General features: G+C 44.4%; 1 protein-coding gene across 11 annotated transcripts in view; it reads right to left on the bottom strand.

Moving 5' to 3' along the window:
• Positions 1-26,548, bottom strand: part of ERC2 (ELKS/RAB6-interacting/CAST family member 2) — a 1,404,232-nt gene that overhangs the window by 1,096,939 nt on the left and 280,745 nt on the right. For 6 of the 11 annotated variants that reach the window (XM_073592266.1, XM_073592270.1, XM_073592273.1 and 3 more), the window contains 2 exons: positions 25,442-25,516; positions 1,435-1,476 (listed from right to left, as the gene is read on the bottom strand). In XM_073592266.1, the coding sequence (XP_073448367.1) occupies positions 1,435-1,476; positions 25,442-25,516 (117 nt within the window). The remainder of the gene's footprint in view (positions 1-1,434; positions 1,477-25,441; positions 25,517-26,548) is intronic. The other 5 variants (XM_073592269.1, XM_073592274.1, XM_073592272.1 and 2 more) reach the window with 1 other exon arrangement.

Below are 26,548 nucleotides of genomic sequence, written 5' to 3'. Positions count from 1 at the left end.
ATTTGCGTCCATTGACACAAATGCCGGACTCTGCCCCACCCCCCCCCCCCGGGTCATTGGATTTGATTGACAGCAGCGGGAGCTGTGCTGCTATCAATCTATCCAATCAAGAGTTGAGAACCCCGGGCAAAGGAAGAGCGTGTCTCCGCCAGGTGAAATTCCAAGGCTCAGGTAAGTAAAATGGGGGGGCTGGGGGGCCGGTGACTGCCAGGTGTTTTTTTACACCTTAATGCATAGGATGCAATAAGGTGAAAAAACACGAGGGTTTACAACCCCTTTTACCAGACACTGATAGAAGTCACAAGACTGCTACATACTGCTTATGAGAAAAGGTATTTAGCAGTTTATATTTACTAAAATAATTGCATTTCCATGTTCTGTGTACTGTGGGAGATCAGATATAGTGAATGCCGGGTCCTGGGTTTAGTAACACTTTAAGGTGCTAGGGAGGGAGGCTGGAAGTTGTTTTTTTTTTTGTTTTTTTTAACAAATCTGAATTTGTACTTTACTATTCAGTTTATAATGCTGAAAATGAACTTGCTGCCCACCAAACAGATAGGTAACACTATTGTTTTATCACAGGGTATTATTATTATTATTATTATTATTATACAGGGTTTATATAGCGCCAACAGTTTATGCAGCACTTTATTTGGATTCTTTTTAAAGCACAATTCCAGGAATTATTTGTATTGCACACTTATCATGGTCCAGCTTGGCACAACATATGTAAGTATTACTTATACCTGATGAACTGCTGAGGAAGCTGGAAATCGCCATAGCTGGTGCTACTATAGTAATATCCACGATCTTTCGGGTCCTGTTCAGGTTCTATGTGAGCAACTGCCCCACTGCATACTGATTACAGGGGGTTGCTCGCATGGCACTGTTGTGTGCAGTGGCACAGCCGCTCCCATAGAACCTAAGCAGGACATGGAAAATGGTGGCTATTACTGTAGTAGTGCAGACTACTACAGTGAATCCAGCTTCCCCAGTGGTCCATCAAGTATGAGTAATGTATACTTACATTGTGCCAAGCTGGACCAATGTAAATATGCAATACAAATAATTCTAGCTTAAAGGGTCACTTTAAGTCACAGTTTTTTCTATATTAGCTACAAAACATTATTTGTGTTAGTAAAGGAATTTCTGTATACCCTTGAATACTATTGACTACAGTTGTTGGAAAATAGTCTCTTCAAATGGCCATTCAGCTTTTTATACTGATACCGTTGAACTGCAGCCTATAGATGCAGCAAGTAGGTTTCCTCTCTACAGTTTTATCATTTGTGTATTTCAGAAAAAATCCCTCTATCTACATAGGATGTGCAGATGGCGCAAATGAAAAAGTCCAAGCAGAGAAATCAATTCATCACACACAGAATTATAAGAAAAAAAGGAACATAAGGCGCACACACAAACCTTTCAACTTACCTGCCAAATAAAATCTGGATCAAAGCACAAAGACGGAGATCTCTACAAGGAGTAAGGTAAAACCACAGATTCATATTCATTTCGATTCTCCAGTTACAGCACATTCAAGTCATCGGTTCTGCCTCGTAATCATAACTATGAAGGACTTTTGGCATGGAATCAAAAACACCATAAGCTAAATTACAGTAGCGCTGAACGGGGGGGAATAGCAGCAATTCGTGGTAAAAGACGGGGGGGAATGATTATGACATGAAATCGAAATAGCTCTATTCATTAGTAGTGCCGTGATGGAATTTAGATAATGAAATTCAAGCATTACACTTGAAATGATATAGAGGTTTGCACAAGCTACAGGCTAATAATGCAACTAGGTACTTTGCATCATACTCAGAATAAGTCTTAGCTAGTTTTCATAAATGTCAGAGCAGCTTTATACATGATTGTAAGAGCTATAACTAAAAAAAATATATAGCATTTATATACAATTTATTCCTTGGTATGGGAAAAGAAAGTTAAAGCTGAACTCCAGGAAAATATAAACAACACACAATGCAGTGCTGCATTTAATATTACATCATTACCTGTATTATATTAGTGCATGTTACCACAACATTTAATATTTCCGATATGTGCCTGCTGTACCATGTACTTGTATTAAAAAGTATCCTGTTCTCTTTGCATTGCTTCCTTTATGTCAAATATCTGGTGTTCCTGCCAGTTCCCTTGATTTCTATTTTAAACTGACAATTCTGGACATGAAAGCACGTCCATCCAAGGGTGGTGGTCAGTTTCCTTCTTTGCATTCTACTTGGGAGCACAACCTGCCTGTACTCCAGTGGTCAGACTTCTGCTGACATATTGAGGAAGTACGAAAATGGGATTTTAAAGGAGCAACACAAATTAGTTTATAAAAATAACAAGATTTTATTTTGACATTTGTTAAAAACAATATTTTACATGTAAAATCACGATACAGTATTCATATGATTATGATACAGGTGCAGTAACTTCAGCTCTATATGTTTCGCCAGCCTATGGCTTCTTCAGAAGACTTTAATGAGTACTGCATACATAATCACTGACTGTATATAAAGTATTTTTAATGAACTGCATATCAGGAGGGTATTCAGAGGAGATATCAGTGGCCTGGGTGGTCTGCCCAGGAGAGATTGGATGGATGTTTCATGCTAGACAGAGAGTCAATCTGGAGGATTGTTTGCTTGATAGTAACCGGTCTGGGATCTAACCATGGGATACCATAAGAACTGAAACATATTTAACCCTTTGGCAACTTTTTCATACTTTTCTGGCTCTGTTCCATTTGGCATTAATATATTGGCCTGATTTGGGCTTGTGTATTCCTCCCTGCGGTTTCACTGATATCACCTCTGAATACCCTCCTGATATGCAGTTCATTAAAAATACTTTATATACAGTCAGTGATTATGTATGAAGTACTCATTAAAGTCTCCTGAAGAAGCCATAGGCTGGCAAAACATGTAAAGCTGAAGTTACTGCACTTGTATCTTAATCATATGAATACCGTATCATGATTTTACAATTCCCCTATTAACACACTCAATGTGTATGGGGGAATCCTTCTGCTGAGTTATTGCATTCTGACACCAGGGGGACTTCCCCTGCCTGCTATAGCCAGTGAAATGCCCATACAGGAATCTAAATTTGGCTGGTCCCTGCTGAACTGGACACATTTTGATCAATGAATGAAGTGGTGTCATCCACCTGGCCGTGCTGTGTAAGGCAGCCCATAGATGAGTCTTTTTTTTTTTCGTTTAACCAGAGAGTTGAATGAAAAAAAACTGACTCAATTACCCCATCCTCCCTGCTGAGCTATTGTATTCTGACAGCGGGGAGACATCCCTGCTGTCAGAATACAATGATCAGAGTTGCAGACTATTGCCTGCGCACTGATCGAGCGGGGGAAAATCCGACACAACCTCCTTGCCCATACATGGATCTAAATTCGGACAGTCCCTGCAGAACCTGGACGGCTTAAAAGGCTGTGTTGGGGCTTGGGTTGACTGATTTTTCAGCAGCAAACAGGTTCTGTATTCTCAAGTCCTCAAACAGCTCCTGTATTCTGTCCGTGTTTGATAACTTGTAAACTTGCCTGGAGTTCAGCTTTAAAGTGTTCCTCTTTAATAATTCTGTGGCGATCTACTGAGATATCTAGATTCTACAATCTCTCATTTAAAGTCTGGGAAGTGAATAAAAGAAAAGAAAGCAGAATAATCAGCTAATATCTTTGTGAATATTGCCTAATATAAACAATATTAAAAATGTAGTGTGCCATTATTAGTTTGTATTCATAATTTTTTTTAGTTGAAACAAATAAGCTTCAAAGTAAAGTATATGTATAGCCAGTTTTGGGTAGAGTACGCCAGAATGGAAAAGTTAAAACCCTATTAGTTTTTTTTTCTGTCACTATCCTGCTGGGGAGATTTTACTTACTAATACAATGATGCAACAAGAAGTGAGAGAAAATCTCCATAAAATGAGTGGGATTACTCTCACAGGTGCAATTTACTCTTTTGATTCTGTCAACTTGGCCTGTCGCAATAAATTTGCAGTGGTTGCAATGCAAAGCACCATGGCCACAGCATGCGAACAGCCCCTCCAGCTGTATGGTGGGCATTAGGTAACCAGATGGGGGCAGTAAAACCACTGCTCAACCACCTGTTTTTACCATCACCCTGGCTGCCCGTGTGAAAGACAGTACAGGGTCCTGGTAATGTGATAATAACTGCAACATTTTGAATTTTCCATCACTTTCCATTTTGGTGATAATGGTTACAAATATAGAGGGTGAATCTTTCAACCATGGACACAGACAGGGGTTCTGATCCTCCCCCAGTGAAAAAAAAAATGTCCTGGCTATACCTGTACTTTACAGGAAAAAATCATAGAGGCTGCCATTGCTGGCCTCTCCTTTGTAGAATGCTAATTCTCTGGTTGTCATGCTGATCCTTTTGTTTCAATATTTTAAGTTATTGACCCTAAGTAAATATGTAGATAATGAGTTCTAACTTTTCTCTTATTGTCCTGACCTGCAGACCTGTTTCATCTCAGTATTTAAACTGACAAAGAAATCAAGCAACTAGCATACAAGGAAAAAAGTCAGCACTGGCAGCCCCACTTTTAATTTATAGCAGATTTACTTTAAAATACAATTAAAGAGGAGGTAAACTTCCTCTGCAAACTTTTACCTATAGGTAAGCCTATAATAAGGCTTACCTATAGGTATTGAAAATATCTCCTAATGCCCTGTACACAGGATCCGATTAACGGACGAATGATCGTCCGTTTTTTTTTTTTTGCATGCTAATCTCACGTCAAATCTGATGAATTTACTAAAGTCCCGAAAATTCGAATGACAGCTGTACTGCTTAAACGAAAATCGTACGATCTGGCATCATACGAAAAAAATTTCCGTGCATAGAATAATATCTGATGAACTGTCCTGATCGGCCCTCGAAAGCTCTGTACTAACGATCCGATTATCATACGATCAATTTGAATGCGGCATTTTTCGTACGATTTTCGGATCGTGTGTACGGGGCTTAAACCTGTACAGTTTAGGAGATATTTACAGTGCATGCAGCCAGTGACATCACTGGCGCATGCGCTCTAAAGGAATGACCCATGTGTGCTATTCCTTCCGAGCCCATGCCGTGAACGGGAGTGACGTCATCTCAGATCGGGCCAATCACACCGCCGGAGCCCGTGAACCTGGCAGAAGCTCCGGGAAAGATGACGGCTGTCTGTGACAGCGATGTACGGGGGCCACTGCAACAGCTTCATTTTAAGATAAGTATTTCATAATGAGCTAGTATGTGATGCATACTAGTTCATTATGCCTTTGCCTTGCAGGTTTGTTTTTTCGGGGGATTTTTTTTCAGAGGTTTACAACCTCTTTAAATGCACCTGTATGAAAGTGGAAGCAAGTACCAAATTTAGCTTCCTCGTTATGCAAAAAGCTCATAAAGTAAACAAAAACATTATTTTTTTTCCTTGACTGAGCCAAATCCTCCTTCATTGGTGTCTCACGCTCCCCCTCCCAGACACTGCAGCTCGCAGTGGGAGGGTTTCAGACACTGCAGCTCGCAGTGGGAGGGTTTCAGCAACAGTAGCAGTGTGGTCAGTCCAGAAACCAATAGGCAGGACTAGGTGTGGACAGGTGCTAATTAAAAAGCTACAGGGCTGTGAATCAGCAGTGACAATGCTGACAGCAACACCCCCTGCAACTGAATTCAGGAGCAGTGCAGTACTGTTGCCATACCATCACAGGACATTATATCATGCAGACTTTCCAAGAAGAGCCAACAGGTATTTGCAAGAATGCAAGGGGACTAAAAGAAAAGTTTAAATGTATATGCTTTTAAAATGATGTGCTAAAGCACACATTTTTTCTTAATGGGAAGCCATAGTTCTACTTTAAAGCTCAACTTTACCCAAAACATTCTTATTGAAAACTATGATTGGTCATTTATCATCATGTGTATGGCTAATATATAGGAGATTCATCACCACCTGCTGTTCAAGAGACATGCTGACACATCCTTATGTGCAGTGTGTCACCAGGATAGGGAATGAGGAGAAGGTTCCCCAATGGGGTTACAGTCAGCAGTAAAACCCAGACAGAATTCTAATCCTTCCATACTGACACCATGGGGTTGATTTACTAAAGGCAAATAGACTGTGCACTTTGCAAAGTGCAGTTGCACTCTGCAAGTGCAGTTACTCCAGAGATTAGTAAATGAGCAGAAGCTCTGCTGACTGCCATCATCCAATCATGTGCAAGCAAAAATGCTGTTTTTTTAATTTTCCTTGCATGTGATTGGGTATTCTTTACAAAGCGAAGCTTTACCTCATTTACTAAGCTCTGGAGCAACTACACTTGCAGAGTGCCCCATGTGTTTTCTTTGCTGTTTCTGTCTCTTTTGGAAACCTTTCTCTCCACTTCTTTTTCTAATGAGAAGAGGACAGGAAGTTAGCAAAAATATCTTCAGCAGGTACCACACGCCCCAATAAAAATGAGTCAGTTACTTGGATGGATTACTAAACTGCAGCAGAAAAAACTGAGGTTACTGAACTAGGCAGGGGTTCCTAGATCAAAGCACTGTTTGAACAGTGTTAGGATAATGCCGCGTACACACGAGCAGACTTTACGGCAGACTTTGCCCGGCGGACGGGATTTCGTCGGACAATTCGATCGTGTGTGGGCTCCAGCGGACTTTGTTTTCTCAAAAGTTGGATGGACTTAGATTTGGAACATGTTTTAAATCTATCCGTCGAACTCGAGTCCGGTCGAAAAGTCCGCTCGTCTGTATGCTAGTTCGACGGACAAAAAGCCACGCTAGGGCAGCTATTGGCTACTGGCTATGAACTTTCTTTTTTTAGTCCGGTCGTACGTCATCACGTACGAATTCGACGGACTTTGGTGGATTGTGTGTAGGCAAGTCCGTTCATTCGGATAGTCCATCATGAAGTCGGTCTAAAAGTCCACCGGGCAAAGTCTGCCGTAAAGTCCGCTCGTGTGTACGCGGCATTAGAGTAGACGTGCGGTTGGGGGGGGGGCATTTAAAACACTCAGTTGAGTTGCATTTTTAGCACCCCCCCAAACTGACAGCGGTGTTCATATGCCATGTTTGCGATGCTTGGCTTCGCAGCCATGACAATGTCTATCCAACATATCGGCAACAAGCCAATTGACCCATTCAAGTGACTGCAAACACCCCACAAGCTTGGCAAAAATAAGGATAAAACAGGCAGCAAGGCTTTGTCACATCCCCTTCTCTCTACCTGTCAAAAAGCATTCCGAATGTGAAGCTGCAGATTTAGACACACATCTAAACCTGGCCTTAGCAACCTTTAGACATGTAACAGATCACAATCATGTATTTATTTCAGTCGTGTTTAGCTGTTTTCCTGCAGTTTAATTTTCAGGCAACATCCATTTCTATTCAATATGTACCTAATGGCTTCTACAAGTCTGTGAAAAAAATATCAACTTTGTTTCCTTTCGATTCGCAATCCATGTCTCCTTTCTTGCGGTCCTTCTCAACCGTCTCGTTTTGCTAAAAGCATTTCAAGATAATTTACCTGGACATTGATTTGCAGAAAATGCATTTTCCTAATGGCTGTATTTCCACATAATTAAACTGGCTTTTAAGAGATAACCTGCAGTTCAAAACAAGCCTCATTTCGTCAAATCAGCTGTCGCATGAAACAGAACGCATGTGCCATTGCCAAGCAATTACTTGAGAACAGCAAAAAGATTATGCAATGTTATTTGGTCTCTGTTCACTCTGGGGACTAGAAAAAGTTTCTTTAATCTAAAACTAGTTCATTTAACCCCTTTCTGCCAAGTTGTCACATAGGAATAATAATGCAAAATATTTTCAGCTGATTGAATGCACTTAAGTAATTGTTAGACAACTGCACCCTCCCCTCTCTTCCATATCCAGATTATTGGAGGGGAGGGCTGTTCACATACAACAAGTGCAATGTGCTGCCATTCATTTTAAAGTGGCACCCCAATGCACATGCAGATGGATGTGCATTGCAGCACAGCGCCACAACACACTTTAGTGCACTGTAGTGAGCTGTCAAAAAAGTGCATGCAACGCAATGTTGCTGTTGTTTGTTGCTGTGTGTTGTTCTGCAATGTAATGCCCCTTTCACACGGGCGATCCAATGAGGTCCGCCTGCCAGTTTTTCAGGCGGACCCTTCAGTCTCTTCCATGGAGCGCCGGATGCCACCCGCCACCATCTGATCCAATCCTGTCCGCCAAAAACAGATGGAGCAGACACGGACCCATCATCCACCTGCTTAGCGGGGATTAGCGGAGAGATCCCCCGCTGAGCACGCGGCTCCCGCTTCATGGAGGCGCCTGTGTGAAAGGAGCCTTAGTCAATTGCAAAGTGACTTGTGGTACCATTCAGAAATAATGAATGGCACTGCATCTCATCAACACACTTAATATGCAATACCCCAAAAATATGGTGTAAACAGGTCTTTTAACGAAAACTCCAGGCAAATGTTTTTCTTTATGCATACAGTGTGTAACTGCACAGGTTAACTGCTTGTTTTGTTCTAGGGGAGAGGACAGCAAAGATATATGTATTTGACCTGCCGAGCCTCCCCAGCGGTCCTGAAAATGGACTGTTCCTGATGTCAACACACTCCATACACAGGTACAGTCCACCCTTGGACTGTGGGGAGTGTGATTTTCATGGAGGATCAGGTGAGTATAAACTTTCTCCTCACCCCCTAGAAAAAACGAGCAGTTGACCATCACATGGGGGAGAAAAAAATTGGCCAGAGTTGGGCTTCAACAGAACAACCAGATTACAGCGGCTGCTATCAAGGCTATGAACTAAACAGTGATTTTTAATAACAAAAAAGCATAAAACAAAACAAAAAAAAAAAAGAAACTGCAAACATGCAAAACTGAATTGGGGATAAGTATGAAACATACTGTATATAGGAAAGATTGCTGAGTGTCTGATAATCATCAGCACCACACCCCGTAATTTGGTAAGTACAACAAGAAAACAGGTGGTCTGAGATTTTTTGGGTGCAAGAACTCAATTCAAAAAAATATCCAAATTGTATTTAAACATTAAAATATTTAAACATTGTCATCATATATATCCTACATATTTACTTCTAACTTAGGATAATTTTTACCAAAATCCAGATCTTCTTACCTGATAAATATGTTTTATAACGAGTATTTCATCCTCTTGCTGATGAAGCCACGGCTATCTCCGTGCATCTGGGTATCTGTACCTCCACCAGTGCCATTGGCAGCTGGTGGGGGTAGAGGGAGCATAAAAATCTGCAGATGCACGGAGATAGCCGTGACTCCATCAGCAAGAGGGTGAAATTCTCGTTATAAGACATATTTATCTGGTAAGAAGATCTGGATTTTGGTAAAAATTATCCCAAGTTAGAAGTAACGATCTGTTCATTGAACTGATCTCTATCTCATTTGTATGCCATTTAGAATTTTGCTGGCTTGCTTAGACAGTTTGTCCTGATGTGAATTTGGCTTCTCTATCAGGTTTGGACAGGGTTCAATAGGAGATTTCAAGACCTTCTCCCAGTAATTAGGACTGCTTCACTACCTGCTGATTTCACCGGTAGGTAATGAATCCATTATCAGGGCTTTGCCTTATTTAATGAATTAAGACTTTCGACAGACTTTTGTCAGACTTTTGGCGGACTTTTGGCAGACTTGCGGTAGACTTTCTTACGAGCGGACTTGCCTACATACGATCACACAAAAGTCCGACGGATTCGTACGTGATGACGTACACCGGACTAAAATAAGGAAGTTGATAGCCAGTAGCCAATAGCTGCCCGTCGGACTAGCACACAGATGAGCGGATTTCTGAGTCCGGCGTAGTTACGACGTAAAGATTTGAAGCATGTTTCAAATCTAAAGTCTGTCAGATTTGAGGCTGGAAAAGTCCGCTGAAAGTCCGGGCAAGCCCACACACGATCGGATTGTCAGCCAGCTTTAGTCCGTCGGCGTCCGTCGGACTTTTGTAGACGAAAAGTCTGACCGTGTGTACGTGGCATAAGGCCTCATTCACACTGGCTTAGGACGGCTTTGCCCACAAAGAGTGCATAGGTGTTCCATACATCTACATGAAAGCAGTCCCATTCATGTCTCTTTGAACACAGCAGCTGCATGCATACAGCCATTGGTCCCAATTTGACAGCCATGCGGGTATGGTTCTCTGAATGCACACTGTCTGCGTTTGGAGCTGTGCACCCACACAGATGTCAAATTGGAACCAGCGGCTGTAGCTGTGCAACCGATATGTCCCAACAAACATGAATGGAACTGCTTCCACGCAGATCCATGGAACACATGTGCATCCCACCCATGAGAAGACCACCCTTCACATGGGCATACACAGGGCCGGTGCTACCACTAGGCAGACTAGGCAACCGCCTAGGGTGCACGGCCACCTAGGGCGCCCGGCCACTGGTTATTTTACTCCCGCACATGTGTCAAGCAGCGTCGCGACCCCCCCCCCCCCACACACACACACACGCGGCTCTCCGCTCTGATATCATGTGTCCGCTCTCCGCTCTGGTGTGTGTCCAGAAATCCCCCCTCTCCGCTCTAAATCATGATGTCACATCAGCTACACCCTTCTCCCGAGTACCGCCCCTCCTGTGCGCTCCGTCCTATCCACCTCCAGCATGTCTGCCCTGAACGTCTACACACTTTTCCAAGTCCTGCCCCTCCTGTGCGCTCCGTCTGTGAAGAGGAGGTGGGCGGGAAGATTAAAAACAAGCAGCCAAAAGCCACACCAAAAAACTGCTGAATGAACCAGTGAGTCCCTGGGGACCATTCCAAGTGAGTGAGCTCTTTCACTGACCAGACTGCTCCCTTCTCTCTCTCTCTCTCTCTCTCCCTGATCCCCCTCTGTCTCTCTGATCCCCCCTCTCTCCCTGTTCCCCCTCTCTCTCCCTGATCCCCCCTCTCTCTCTCCTTGATCCCCCCCTCTCTCCCTGATCCCCCCTCTCTGGTCCCCCCCCTCTCTCTCCCTGATCCCCCCTCTCTCTCACTGATCCCCCCTCTCTCTCCCTGATCCCCCCTCTCTCTCCCTGATCCCCCCTCTCTCTCTCATTGATCCCCCCTCTCTCTCTCCCTGATCCCCCCTCTCTGACCCCCCCTCTCTCTCCCTGATCCCCCTCTCTCTCTCCCTGATCCCCGCTCTCTGATCCCCCCTCACTCTCTCCCTGATCCCCCCTCTCTCTCCCTGATCCCCCTCTCTCTCTCTCTCTCTCCCTAATCCCCTCTCTCTCTCTCCCTGATCCCCCCCCCTCTCTCTCTCTCTCTCTCTCTCTCCCCCTGATCCCCCCTCTCTCTCCCTGATCCCCTCTCTCTCTCTCCCTGATCCACCCTCTCTCTCTCCCTGATCCCCCCTCTCTCTCCCTGACCCCCCTCTCTCTCCCTGATCCCCCCCTCTCTCTCTCCCTGATCCCCTCTCTCTCTCCCTGATACCCTCTCTCTCTCTCCCTGATCACCCCCTCTCTCTCCCTGATCCCCTCTCTCTCTCTCCCTGATCCCCCCTCTCTTTCCCTGATCCCCCCCCTCTCTCTCTCTCCCTGATCCCCCCTCTCTTTCCCTGATCCCCCCCTCTCTCTCTCTCTCTCTCTCCCTGATCCCCCCCTCTCTCTATCCCTGATCCCCCCCTCTCTCTCTCTCTCTCTCTCCCTGATCCCCCCCCCTCTCTCTCTCTCCCTGATCCCCCCTCTCTGATCCTCCCTCTCTCTCCCTGATCACCCCCTCTCTCTCCCTGATCCCCTCTCTCTTTCTCCTTGATCCCCTCTCTCTCTCTTTACTTGCCAGCACTGGAAGTAGCTTTACTCCAGTCTGTGTATCTCCTGTTTTAACTCCTCCCTTACCATCATCTGCCTATACACTGATGAATAACAGAATTACTTGATTAACTTTATCCTCTTAAAGCAAAGCAAAATATTTATTATACTGCAGCTTACCAATTCTTAGATGAGTGGCTGCATTAGTTTTTTTTGTTGTTTTTAGGTTTTCTCTTTTATATTCACCTGGTGATCCTGCTAGTAAGTCTGTTGTTTTTCAAAAGAATGTGCTGTCTTGCAGATGTGGCAGTTAGACATTTGAATCGAATCATTTAACACTGGCAAAGGGGGTGGATTCAGGGGTGGACCCATAGGGGGCGGCAAAATGAGGATTCGCCTAGGGTGTCAAAAATCCTTGCACTGACCCTGGGCATACGCATAGGTACACCTATATGAATGAGACCTTAATCCAGCCAAATTCATTTATATATAGATGTGGATAAAATGGGGTAGGTTTCACAAGTTGTCACAATTACATTTCTGCCTGTGACCCTGTTGGGGGAACTTTCCATCACATCCAGTCCAAGGTAAGCATGGCTGGTTGCAGATAGCAATAAAATACTGTCATAAGTTCAGTGGGGGGGCTATTTTCTAAAACTGGAGAGTGCAACTCTGCATTGAAACCAATCAGCTTCCAGGTTTCATTGCCAAAGCGTAATTGAACAAGCTGAAGTTAGAAGCTGATTGGCTACCATGCAAAGCTGCACCAGATTCTAAGTGCTCCAGTTTTAGTAAATCTCCCCCAATGTGTCTGTGTCCCCACTAGGGAAGGTAAGTGATAGGAAGTTAGGGGTAATCTACCCAACATGGACACAGATGGCAATAAAAACTTGACTTTGTCCCTTCTCTGCTTCCAGAACAAAATAAAACAGCAATGGGATTTAAATGTAATTGCTTCAACATGCCTGCATACTGAATGTTATCAACAAAAATAAAGATATAAGAAAATGAGCCTTACTTTTTAACATTTTGTGCAAATTCAGATGTTAAAGCAGATGTAAACCCTAACTGGATAGCATTAAATGAACATATTTGAGAAATCAATCATTAGAAGTGACAACAAAATAAAATGAATTAAATGAAAAATTGTTTGATGATGCCAGAGAAAAAAAAAAGAGTCCCACACCAAATCGCTGTTGAGTGATAAGAAACCAAAATCAATTGTGATGACATAAAATTGCAAAGATGAATGACGATGGTTATAGGCAAAAAGATCCCTGAAGAAAAATCAATGTTCAAATGGTGATATTTAGAAGTTCATCGACAAACACCCAGTGAAGAATCCACCACCTATAGAAATTCACGCTTACCAAAGGCAAGCTACAAATCATCTTGTATGCAGATATCCACTCGGTGGAGACAAACACCTTAAATCTCCTCACAGGGGAAGGACAGGCAGGACCCTCCGTCCAGTGAATCCAAATGATCAGCAGGGGGGACCCAGAGAGATAAAAAATATATTCTCCATAGTGTAAATCGGTATAAAACAATTTATTAAAAAAGGGATAGTTGCACTTACGGGATCTTTTTTCCTATAAACATCGTCATTCATCTTTGCAATTTTATGTCATCACAATTGATTTTGGTTTCTTATCACTCAACAGCGATTTGGTTTGGGACTCTTTTTTTTTTTCTCTGGCATCATCACACAATTTTTTATTTAATTCATTTTATTTTGTTGTCACTTCTAATGATTGATTTCTCAAATATGTTCATTTAATTCTACTTTGCATTTTTTGGTCTCACTCACAGTAGTATACCAATTCAATTCTGTAGCGCGTTTTTTTCAGATTATTTTGATTTATGTATTTGTGTATGCCTCACAATTAGAACTGCAGCTTATTTATTTTTTTTTTATTCTTTTATTTGGGAAGCGCGGTAATTTTGATATCTAACTGGATAGCACTTGAAAATGCAGTAAAGTTGTCTCTCTCCCAAGGAACCTTCAGCCTCGGGAGGGGCAGCCTCATAGAAGGTAATAGGGATCTATTATGCAGCTACAGCCAGCAGAGAGAATACTTCATTAAAGGATATAAACATTAGTGGAAGCCACAGCTGTGTGTGATGGAGGTAAGTAGGCATCTGGAGAGGGAAAGGTACTTTAGATGATGAGGAAGAGCTGTTATTTGGGAATTGTTAAGGGTGTTGTTACATGATAGAAGGAGCAATAAACCGCAGCCTGTATGCACAGGTACTGGTAGAGCATAGGTCACATTAAGTTGCAGCAAGTTATGTAATAATTGTACCTATTTAATATACGTCAACTTAGATGACACATTCACATTTATGTCTTATTTTTTTATTCCAAAATGCATTTATGTTATGTATAAAAGTCACGTGTAGCTCAATTCACTAAGCATGTATTTGCTGTAATGACTGTCAATATGTATGTATGTAAACCCTAACAATAAACTTCACTTATTTGAACCATTTTGATCTGTTAAATATATCATAAGAAGCATTTTTTTAATTCAGTTTAATAAGTGCAAAAAAACAAACAAAAACTGTTGATCTTGTCAGAAATTCAGAGCTGCCCCGTGTCCTCTGCACACTTCCTGTGTTACCTTAAAAAGTCCTCCAAGTCCTAGTTTTGGACTACAGAATGCTTAGCCTTTATGCTATAAGGAACTGAGAGTGGGGGAGGTTGAATAGTTTGGCAAAATACATTGCGCAGGGCTAACACCAAATCAATGAAAGACTGACAGTGCCCGCAGCCATTCGCATGTAATCGGACCTGCAGTGATTACCTGTGAATGATCAGCGCTGGACTAGCACTGTTTGCATCCAGGGCCGATCATCCACTGGTAAGCACTGCATGTCTGATTCATGGGAATGGCTGCTGGCAATGTGAGACTCTCATTGCTTTGAATGAGGCTTCACCCCAACAGCTGTTTGCAGGAAAAATCATAGTCGGCCCTAAAAGCAAATGAGGCCACAAGTCCACAAAAATGCTGCGTGTTGTCAACCCACAACAGGACTTAAGAGCTGAGTGCATAGCGGCCAAATAAACAGATATTTTTTATGTACTTGCAGGGTCTTTAAAGAGGTAAAACACAGGGAAATGTACATGTATTGCAAAGATGTACCACCATTTTTTTTTTTGCCATCCTTTTTAGCTCATTGCTGAAAATAGCAATCATTCTGGCAAATAACAATCATCATAGATTAGTGAATTGAGCCTGTGATCAATTATTATTATCATTGTACCATAGAGTGTGATTATGCAATGTGCAGCTTGCTACAAAAGATCTAAAATGAACAGCACGGTAGATATACAGCAAACTATAAAAAAAGAGATGATTTAAAGTGGACCTCTACTTTTATATTATTATAAAGCAATAGTAACAGTCTTGCTGGGATAGATAAATAAAAGAGTCTGAATCAGTGGTGATTATTAACTTACTAGGTATATGGGGTCTCCAGCCCTACCCTTAAAGGGGAAGTCTATCCTAACACTAAAATTTCTACATCTACAGACACCCACGATCTAAGACTAACCTATTTAACCCTGTAAAGAAGAAATTGCTATACATACCTTTTTTGAAGCCAATCCGGTCCAGTCTCCAGCTCTGCAGAGGACACAGCTGACAACAGATGTGAAATGAATGGGAAGTGATGTCACCCATAGAGTTACTATGGGGCTTCCATTGTCGGCTGTGTCCTCTGCACCCGCCTCCACAGCGGAGCCGCTGCTGACAACTCAGCGCGGGACCAGAGCGGCTTCAGAAAAGGAATATATACTGATTTCTTCTTTACAGTGTTAGATAGGTTAGTCTTAGATCATTGATGTCTGTAGATGTAGAGATTTCAGTGTTAGGCCCCTTTCACACGATCGGACCGTTCAGGTCCGCCTGTCAGTTTTGACGGCGGACCTGAACAGGCGCTCCATGTATGGAGCGACGGATGTCAGCGGAGACATGTCCACTGACATCCGACCCCGTCCGATCCGCTAAAAGCAGACGGATGGCCCTACGTCCAGGTCCGTCGCTGGCGGATCGGGTCGGGTGAGATCTGATGAAAACGGACATGCTGTCCGTTTTCGTCCGATCCCTCCATAGGCGGCAGCGGCACCTGACAAGCCCCTCCCCGCTCAGTGAGCAGAGAGGGACCTGTCATCCGCCGGCTCAGCGGAGATCAACGGACTGATCTCCCGCTGAGCCGGCGGACCGAGGTGGGCTCCGTGGAAACGGAGTCCGCCTCGTGTGAAAGGGGCCTTAGGGTGGACTTATCTTTTAAGATCACCAAGGGGTCACACATAATATTTAGTTTATGTAATGCTACAGAAGCTGTCAGAGATTGTGGACATACTGCAGGAGATGATCTGAGACTGTGATCACTAAGGTCATGTTGCAGGAGACTGATACAGACCACCGCCATCACAGTCCCTTTGAAAATCAATGATTTTGTTACCGCTATCTCTTTCTGGAGCCCAAGGGCTACAAAATAAGTACCACTTCCGACCTAAACCAGTAAGTTGGGCACCAGGGGTCTGGAAACTTACCTTTTCCCAAAAAAAAAAAAAAAAAGTTACTTTAGCCACTCTCCAAAGCAGAATTCAAACTTAAAGTCCTTTGGTCAAGTGATCTTTTCTTATGAGCAGGATTAGAGTTCTACCTAGCTGATCCTACTCTTAAAGTAGAACTATAGATTTTTTTCACCATCTGTGTCCCATTACAATGATTTTCCTTCCTGTCCCATAGCCAAACGGGAAGTGAGAGGAAATCCATGAAAATGAAGGGAATTCTTTGGGGACTCCCAGGTCACCAGAACTAGTGTCTCCATTAGAAGATTTTCCCTCTATTACTTTTCTGGGGACAACCCAATATTTGGGATTTTCTTTTACTTTCACTGTCAATGATAATGGTAAACAGGATTGTCAGAAAAGAGCCTGTCAACATCGGAAGGTTCCTGTGCGTTTGCGCGGCGGAGCCGCGCTTCGGCGCATGCGCGTTAGCAAAGTAGCGGCACACACGGGTTCACTACACGGCGTAACGGCGTAATGGCGTACGAACGTTCGCTCGTCAGCGCCACGCCCCCTTTCTGGCCTATATAAGGACTGACTTGTGCCCTGTTTAATTGCTGGTTTGTCTTTCAGCTTCCAGTGTTCCGTTCCTGATTCCTGCTTCTTGTGTTTACCTGTTTGACCCGGATTTGCCTGACCTACCTTGTCTCTCTCCAGCATTTTGACCTCGGCTTGTTTAAAGGACTTTCCCACGATCTGCTTCCAGTGTTTGACCCTCTGCCTGTCTCCGGATTCTCCTGCCTTCTCGTGTATGACCCCGGCTTGTTTAAACGGACTTCTCTGCTGACATCTCCAATCCCCTACCTCTGGCTTGCCTTCAGGATTCCTCTACTTACCATCTGCTGTGTTTGACCCTCGGCCTGCTTCAAGGACTTCCTCATCTACCAGTCTCCAGTATTAAGTTATCGGTCTGCATCATAGACTCTCCACTACTGGGTTCTCAGTGCCTGATCTCCTGCACTTATCCCAGCTCCCATTGTGTTTGCGGGTTAGAACCCCGGCCGGGTCTTCGTCTCCAGCTCTGGGTCAGAGCCACCGTTGCTCTCATCTCTGCGTGACTGAAGTCCTCCTCTCAAGAAGCTTCCTGCCTGCAGGCGACCCGTGCCTCTCTGTGCCCTACACCCTCTGTACCACTACCAGGGGTGTGGTGCGCTTAGCCGCAAGGGAAGCCACTCCCAGCATCTCGGCCTCGGTGAGTACCCGTGATAGTACAAACCAGCCAGATGTCTGAGGCCTGACAGAGTGGGTTCCCCTCTCGAAGCTCTATGCCAGCAGGTAACGACCCTTACGCAAGCAGTCCAGAGGCTACAAGATGGCTATTTCCAACTAGAAGGTCGTCTCCAGCACCTAATCTTATCTCCCGGGGATGCAACTTCCACATCCCCCAGTGGGGCCAGCTCTTCACAAGATCACTCCAGCACAGCTCCTGCAGTTGTTATGACTCTCCCAGAACCTAGGGTGCCCACACCCGAACGATTTTCCGGAAATCGGAAGAGGTTTAGAGCATTTAAAAACGCCTGCTTGTTATACCTGGCTCTCCAACCTAAGACTTTCAGCTCTGAGACAGTAAAAGTAGGGTTCATCATTTCCTTGTTGTCCGAAGAACCCCAAGCTTGGGCTCACAACCTCCTGGAGCAGAAAAGTCCCTTACTAAACTCCGTGGAAACCTTCTTTGAATCTATGGGAAGATTATATGATGATCCCCAACGCATAGCCACGGCCGAGTCCATCTTACATACCTTAGTCCAGGGAAAAAGACCGGTGGAGGACTATACGGTCGAATTTCGGAAATGGTCAGGGGACACTGGATGGAATGAGGCGGCTCTCAAATACCAGTACCGCCAGGGACTCTCAGAGACTCTCAAAGACGAATTGGCACGTGTGGATTCTCCTTCCACCCTGGAGGAGTTGATCCAGCTAGCCATAAAACTAGACCGACGTCTACGGGAACGACGTTCTGAACGTCTTCAATCTCCTCGGCCTACATGGATGCTACCCAGGGTCCCCACAGGTCATCCCCTTCCTGCAGTCCCTTCCTCCTCTACCTTGGAGAGCGAGCCAATGCAACTGGGACTGATCCGGGCTCCACTTACACCTGATGAGAAACAACGCCGGCGGGAGGCCAATCTCTGCCTATACTGTGGAGGGTCAGGCCACTTTTTGCGCAACTGTCCTATAAGACCCAGTAAGTCCCAATTACAAACAGCTATGAACTTTCAAGTCAATGGTTCAAGTACAACTCATCTTGTCCTTCCTGTCTCCCTACAGGTGGCAGGCGAGGAGATCCGGCTACCAGCCATTATTGATTCTGGCGCCTGCAGCTGCTTCCTGGATACATCCCTATCTCGAAGTTTACGCATCCCTCTGCAAAATAAAAGACAAAGGCTCCAAATCCACCTGGCCGATGGATCATCCCCCTGTTCCGGGCCTGTTACCCAAGAAACTAAACCCATTCTCACCATCACAGATTCTGGACATCAAGAATTTCTGTGCTTTGACATCATCTGCTCCCCCATGTTCCCTATCATCCTGGGACTTCCATGGCTGCAAGCTCACAACCCCCATATCAATTGGAGTGAGAAGAAGATCTCCTTCTCTTCGGCTTACTGCTCCCAGCACTGCTTCACCTCAGGTCCTGTCTGCACAGCTTCCTGTCTAACTGTCCAGCCAGTTCCTGATCACCTTCAGCACGTCCCTGCAGCCTACCATGAGTTCATGGACATTTTTGACAAAAGGAAAGCTGACAGTTTGCCTCCTCACCGACCATACGACTGTCCCATTGATCTCTTACCTGGTTCCGAGATTCCTTTTGGTCGTATATTCCCTCTATCAGAAAAGGAGTTGGAGGCTCTGCGGTCCTACATCAACGAAAACCTTGAAAAGGGATTCATTCGTCCTTCCTCTTCTCCGGCTGGAGCAGGGATTTTCTTCGTTGAAAAAAAAGATGGTACTTTAAGGCCTTGTGTGGACTACAGGGAGATCAACAAGATCACCATCAAGAACCGTTATCCACTTCCCCTCATCCCAGAACTGTTCCAACGGTTTCGAACCGCACGAGTTTTCTCTAAACTTGACCTAAGGGGCGCCTACAACTTGGTGCGGATACGCCCAGGGGATGAGTGGAAAACGGCTTTTAGGTCTAGGTTCGGACATTTTGAATATCTAGTGATGCCATTCGGTCTGTGCAATGCCCCAGCTACATTCCAACACCTAGTAAATGATATTTTTCGTGAATACTTAGATGACTTTGTGATTGTTTACCTTGACGATATTCTGATTTTCTCTACAACCATTGAGCAACACCAGGTCCATGTGAAGAAGGTACTCACGATCCTCAGGAAGCACGGACTTTACCTAAAGGGAGAGAAATGCGAATTTGAAAAAACAGTAGTCCAATTCCTAGGGTTCATTATCTCCACTGAAGGGGTCTCAATGGATCCTCAGAAAGTGAAGTCTATCCAAGAATGGCCAGCCCCTACAGACAAAAAGGGGGTCCAACGATTTGTGGGCTTTGCCAACTTTTATCGCAGGTTCATAAAAGGATTTTCATCGATCATTTCTCCCATAACCCAACTGACTCGCCAGCAAAGTCGATTCCAGTGGTCCTCAGAAACTCAGGAAGCATTTGATAAACTGAAGAATCTATTTACTTCTGCCCCGGTACTACTGCATCCAGACCCCGCTTTTCCCTATGTGTTGGAAGTAGACGCCTCAGAATCCGCTTTAGGAGCAATTCTATCCCAAAGACGAGGCCAGAAGGCCCTTCTTCATCCTGTGGCATTTGCCTCCCGGAAACTGTCCCCGCCGGAAAGGAACTATGACGTGGGGGAGCGTGAACTACTGGCCATCAAATTTGCTCTTGAGGAGTGGAGATATCTTTTGGAGGGCGCTTCTCACCCCATTATGATCTTCACAGATCACAAGAACCTGGAGTACCTCAGAACAGCAAAACGCCTCAGACCCCGGCAAGCCCGCTGGGCTTTGTTCTTCTCCAGGTTCAACTTTCACATTTCCTATCGGCCTGGTTCCAAGAATGGGAAAGCGGACGCCCTATCTCGAATGTTCCCAGAAACCTCTCAAACAGCTGAACCTGGTACTATTCTATCCTCACAGAATTTTCTTTGTTCAATCCAGCCAGATCTAAGAACTGCCATTGAACAGGCCTCCAGCCAATGCTTAAACCCTGAAGTACCCACACTGAGGAAACAGGATGGTTTACTATGGGCCCAAAACAAAATATTTGTTCCAGCGCAAGTAAGACCCTTGGTACTAAAGACATTTCATGATAACAAATTTGCAGGACATTTCGGGGTACAAAAGACCTCGGAACTAATACATCGTTCCTTCTGGTGGCCAGGGTGGAGTCAGGACTGTAAGAACTACGTAAACTCTTGTATTATTTGCCAGCGCAGCAAGGGATCCAATGCAAAAGCCTGGGGTCTATTAAGACCATTACCCATTCCAGAGCAACCCTGGAAGGAAGTGGCTATGGACTTTATCGTTGACCTACCACCTGCTGAAGGATTCTCCACCATTCTGGTAGTGGTCGACCGCCTTTCAAAAATGGCCCACTTCTTACCCATGAAGGGCACACCCTCTGCCTCAGATACCGCGGATATATTCATCAAGGAAGTGGTTAGGCTACATGGAGTACCCGTTAGCATTGTGTCTGACAGAGGAGTCCAGTTCACCTCAAAATTTTGGAGAGACCTTTGTAAATCCCTGGAAATCAAGGTATGCCTATCCTCAGCATATCATCCTCAAAGTAATGGCCAAACAGAGAGGACGAACCAAACGCTGGAACAATATCTGCGCTGTTTCTGCTCGTGCTCTCAAGACAACTGGGTTTCACTCCTCCCCTGTGCAGAATTTGCCTATAATAATTCCATACATACAGCAACCAATCAAACTCCTTTTTGGGCTAATTATGGATTTCACCCCTCTTTTTTGCCTAATTCTTTTTCAGAAGTATCAGTTCCCGCGGTGCAAGACCGAATAAATTCCATTCAAGCCAATTTTCAAATAATTCAGGAAACTATGAAGAAGGCTCAGGACAGCTACAAGAAATACTATGACAGGGGGAGGAGGAGCAACCCAATTTTTAAGATTGGGGATGAAGTCTGGCTATCTGCAACAAACCTCAAACTTTCTTGTCCTTCACGCAAATTAGGCCCAAGGTTTATTGGTCCCTTCAAGATAAAGAGAGTAGTGAACCCCGTGGCCTTTGAACTCTCTTTACCCAGCTCTTACAGAATTCATCCTGTCTTCCATACTTCCCTTTTGAAACCAGTAACTCCCAGTTCTTTTCCAGGAAGGGAGAAGTTGCCACCTCCTCCAATTAATATTGAAGGCGAAGATGAATTCGAGGTTGAGGCTATAATGGACTGTAGAAGGAGGGGGGGTCATATCCAGTACCTGGTCAAGTGGAAGGGGTACCCCCCAGAAGATAATTCTTGGGAACCCTCCTCCAATATACACGCCCCACGGTTAATACAAACATTCCACAAGAAATATCCGGGAGTACTGGCCAGATTGGGCACCCGGAGGTTGCCCTTTGGGGGGGGGCACTGTCAGAAAAGAGCCTGTCAACATCGGAAGGTTCCTGTGCGTTTGCGCGGCGGAGCCGCGCTTCCGCGCATGCGCGTTAGCAAAGTAGCGGCACACACGGGTTCACTACACGGCGTAACGGCGTAATGGCGTACGAACGTTCGCTCGTCAGCGCCACGCCCCCTTTCTGGCCTATATAAGGACTGACTTGTGCCCTGTTTAATTGCTGGTTTGTCTTTCAGCTTCCAGTGTTCCGTTCCTGATTCCTGCTTCTTGTGTTTACCTGTTTGACCCGGATTTGCCTGACCTACCTTGTCTCTCTCCAGCATTTTGACCTCGGCTTGTTTAAAGGACTTTCCCACGATCTGCTTCCAGTGTTTGACCCTCTGCCTGTCTCCGGATTCTCCTGCCTTCTCGTGTATGACCCCGGCTTGTTTAAACGGACTTCTCTGCTGACATCTCCAATCCCCTACCTCTGGCTTGCCTTCAGGATTCCTCTACTTACCATCTGCTGTGTTTGACCCTCGGCCTGCTTCAAGGACTTCCTCATCTACCAGTCTCCAGTATTAAGTTATCGGTCTGCATCATAGACTCTCCACTACTGGGTTCTCAGTGCCTGATCTCCTGCACTTATCCCAGCTCCCATTGTGTTTGCGGGTTAGAACCCCGGCCGGGTCTTCGTCTCCAGCTCTGGGTCAGAGCCACCGTTGCTCTCATCTCTGCGTGACTGAAGTCCTCCTCTCAAGAAGCTTCCTGCCTGCAGGCGACCCGTGCCTCTCTGTGCCCTACACCCTCTGTACCACTACCAGGGGTGTGGTGCGCTTAGCCGCAAGGGAAGCCACTCCCAGCATCTCGGCCTCGGTGAGTACCCGTGATAAGGATAAATAGAGAGGAGGAATCTCCTTAACGGGGCACAGACAGCAGTAAAAACCTAACAAGCATTCTAATCCATCTGGACTCCATCTGCAATCTGTCTAAAACTAAAAAACAAGTTATACTTTAAGAGATCAGATGACCAAATGCCAAGGCTTTTGATTCTATGAGCAGCACTAGAGAGAGGCTGAAACATCATTTTCTTTCGGGAATGTAAGCATTTTAGCCCTTACAATGTTTTTATTTGGTCATCCCAGCAAGGCTGTAAACATAGCATAAGATGCTTTGATGTACACACGGTAAAAAAGATGCTTGAGGTTTGGTGGGGTACAAAAGACACATGCTCATTCCTTATACAGTATGGTATGGAAAATAACTTTACAATAGGATAGGTAGGACTTTCTATGTAACAAATGTCCAGTATGTATTACACATGGTCATTTTTGCACAGCAAGGAGTAGAAGACTTATGACCCGTATGGTAGATAGACTGAGACATAATGTACACAATGTGTACAAGAAATGGGACCAGTTATTGGAAAACATGAGCAAGGTAACTGGGAGATATTGTACGGCAAGGTCCTATTATTCCTTCATTAAAGCAGAACTAGACTTTTTCAGACAAAATTAACTATTTTTAATCATCATGCTGCTAGCATTAGTGTCGGGTCACACTGGGGAGACTTGTCAGGCGACTGGCAAGTCGTTCTTCATTCAGTGCAAAGGAACCGTTCTAATCGGAGCGACTCAAGTCGGGCGACTTTGAACCTGTCCCAGTGTGAACCGAGCGCTTTAAACAATTTTTTTTTTTATATTTCTTTAGTTGCTTCCTGGTTTCTGGCCTAGGTCAAAATGATGTCATAAATCCCAGTAGTATTCCTGAGCATTTTTTCATCTAAAGGAGGGGAGAAGGGGCTATCTCACCTAAGCACACCCTCCTGCCTACATGACTGAGCTAAGGGCAGATCGATTCCAGGAAGTAAATGCTACATGAACCAACTACCCTTACTCAAGATGGCCACGACTAGATATTTTAGGGGGTGGTTTTCAAACTGATTTCTCAAGAAAATAAAGCTTGGATACATGGATGGATGGGGGAGTTTGCTTTGAATATAAAAAATGAATTAAACAGCATTTTCAGTTTGTGGTGCTCAGATACAGTTTAGATTCGCTTTAACTGTATGGCAGGCAAATCAGGGCATAATGTACAGCATGATATGGAAAAAATGTGATTAATTACTCTTCAGTAGGTTAACTGGTGCGTAATATACAGCATGGTACGTATTATTGTGGGTGGGACAGAAAAGCAGGGGGGTACAGTAGTGGGACAGATGAGCAGAGGGTGGGGGGGGTTCAGTGTTGGGCCAGATGAGAAGGGGGTTCAGTGGTGGGACAGAAGAGCAGGGGCGTACAGCGGTGGGGCAGATGTGAAAGGAGGTGCATTGATGGGACAGATGAGCAGGGGGTTACAGTGGTAGGGCAGAAGAGCAGGGGGTACAGAGGTGAAGCATATGTACAGGGGGGTACAGTGGCGGGGCAGAGGAGAAAGGAGGTACATTGGTGGGACAGATGAGCAGGGGGAACTGAGGTGGGACAGGTGTGCAGAAGGTACAGTGGTGGGGCAGATAAGCAAATAAGTTCAGTGTTAGGACAAATGAGAAGATGGTTCAGTGGTGAGAAAAAAGAGCATGGGGGTGCAGCGGTGGAGCAGATGTGCAGGGAGGTACAGTGGTGGGGGAGATAAGAAAGGGGTTGCATTGGTGGGACAGATGAGCAGGGGGTACAGAGGTGAGGCAGATGAGCAGGGGGTTACAGTAGTGGGACAGAAGAGCAGGGTGGTACAGTGGTGGGACAGAAGAGCAGGGGGCTACAGTGGTGGGACAGAAGAGCAAGGGGGTACAGTGGTAAAACAGATTTGCAGGGGGGACAGTGATCTGAAGTGTGAAGGTGCATGGATTGGGGCTGATCTGAAGTGTGGAGTTTCAGGAATTAGGACCGATCTGAGGCGTGAGAGTGCAGGATGTTAATTTCTCACTACTCAAGTAGTTTACAGCATTTCCTTGATAAAAAAACCCTTTTCGTGATTGAGAGTGTGAAGTTGACATTTTTTTGTTATAAAATCGTCACGTTCAATTTCTTTGAAAATATTTTTCGGCACACTGTGCTCAAAAGGTTACCTACCCCTGGTGTAAAGCATAGTATGCAATGCATAAGACCAAATACTATACAGCAGGGTAAGTGGGATATGCCATACAATATTGTAGCCAATGTATGTGATCAACTACTGTAAAGCAGGTTAAGTGAGCCATAACGAACAGCATGGTAAGCAATGTGTGGGACCAATAATTGTACAATTGTTTAAGCGGAACTTAACGTACAGCACAGTAAGCAATGCATATGATCAAGTACTGGACAGCAGGGTAAATGGGACATAATGTACCACAATGTAGGCAATGCACGTGATCAATTATTGTACAGCAGGGTAAGTAGAACACAACGTACAGCATGGTGACATGCATGTAACCAAGTATTGAAAAACAGGGTAATCAAAACATAATGTATAGCATGGTCTTTAAAGCATGATTACTAACATACCACAGGGGCATCTAGCAGAAAGAATAGGCTGCAAAAATGTACCTTCATCTCAATGACGGTCTGCAGAGCTTTGGTCTTTGCCGATTCGGGCTGATGTTGATTCCGTCTGTGCAGCTCCTGTGGAGGAACACGATAAAAATAAGCCTGTCGACTCATACTTAATTTTATTAATCGATCATATAAGAATTGTCCACTACAAAAACCGGGCTAAAAGTTAATTTGTACAAGCGTATCCGGGAGTCTACAGGTATACGAGACTGCAGCAGTCACTGTCTTGTGTTACAGCCAATGCATGAATTAATGCTGGGAGCACTATCAATTATTAATATTCACCATTGCCAAGGTAGCAGGCTACAGCTAAGTGCTAATAACAGCATTCCCGCTGTCCTGTTGATGAGATGGCATGTATTCCAATTAATGAAGATCTACACAGGCCGGGGTCTTAAAGTGCACCTCTTCTGATATACTGCTAAAGAGATGTGTAGGAATTGCAATTTTATTAACAATTATGAAGGTTTTGGGGTACTATTAAGGGTGATAATCAACTGCATCTCCCATGTATTAACCAGCACCTCTATACCATGTAGGCCTCGTCTTATACTACTTCATAAAACAAATCTGCCTTTACCTTCCCTAAGCCACTGATCTAATCCACAGTCCTAGTTAACATCCTGATTCTGGAAGTTGGGTACCTTTACCTGTTTCCCTTGTCATTGCATAATAAAGTGCTCAATGCTTGAGTGGCCAATCACCAAGATGCCTGGCAGATTACTGACTATATGGTATGAATGGTATTTGCTTAAGGCTGCTAAGAAGGGACTGGCAGACAGGAGTGAGGTAGGTGAGTGAAGGCACCAGATTTGGAGGGTCAGAAAGCAGAATGGGGAGCAAATGCCTTTCTGTAACTTCACCCTAAAGAAACAATCTTGATTCAGTACTTTTTTTATTCTTTTCATAGCGGTACAAGCAGAAAGAAACAATCTTAAAAAAAAATTGTAATAAACAACTGTACATTTCTATTTAGCTAGTAATATAAAAAAATAACAATAATAATAATACATTATAAATAATACTATAATAAATTATAAATTACTATTCAATGTTATATAAGATTAAATAATAAATAAAAGACTAAACAAATAAATAAAG

This window comes from Aquarana catesbeiana, linkage group LG07 (genome assembly GCF_042186555.1).
Source record: "Aquarana catesbeiana isolate 2022-GZ linkage group LG07, ASM4218655v1, whole genome shotgun sequence".
NCBI classification, from domain to species: domain Eukaryota; kingdom Metazoa; phylum Chordata; class Amphibia; order Anura; family Ranidae; genus Aquarana; species Aquarana catesbeiana.
Note: the sequence above shows the minus strand (reverse complement) of the source record. Positions and strands in the feature narration are given on the sequence as shown.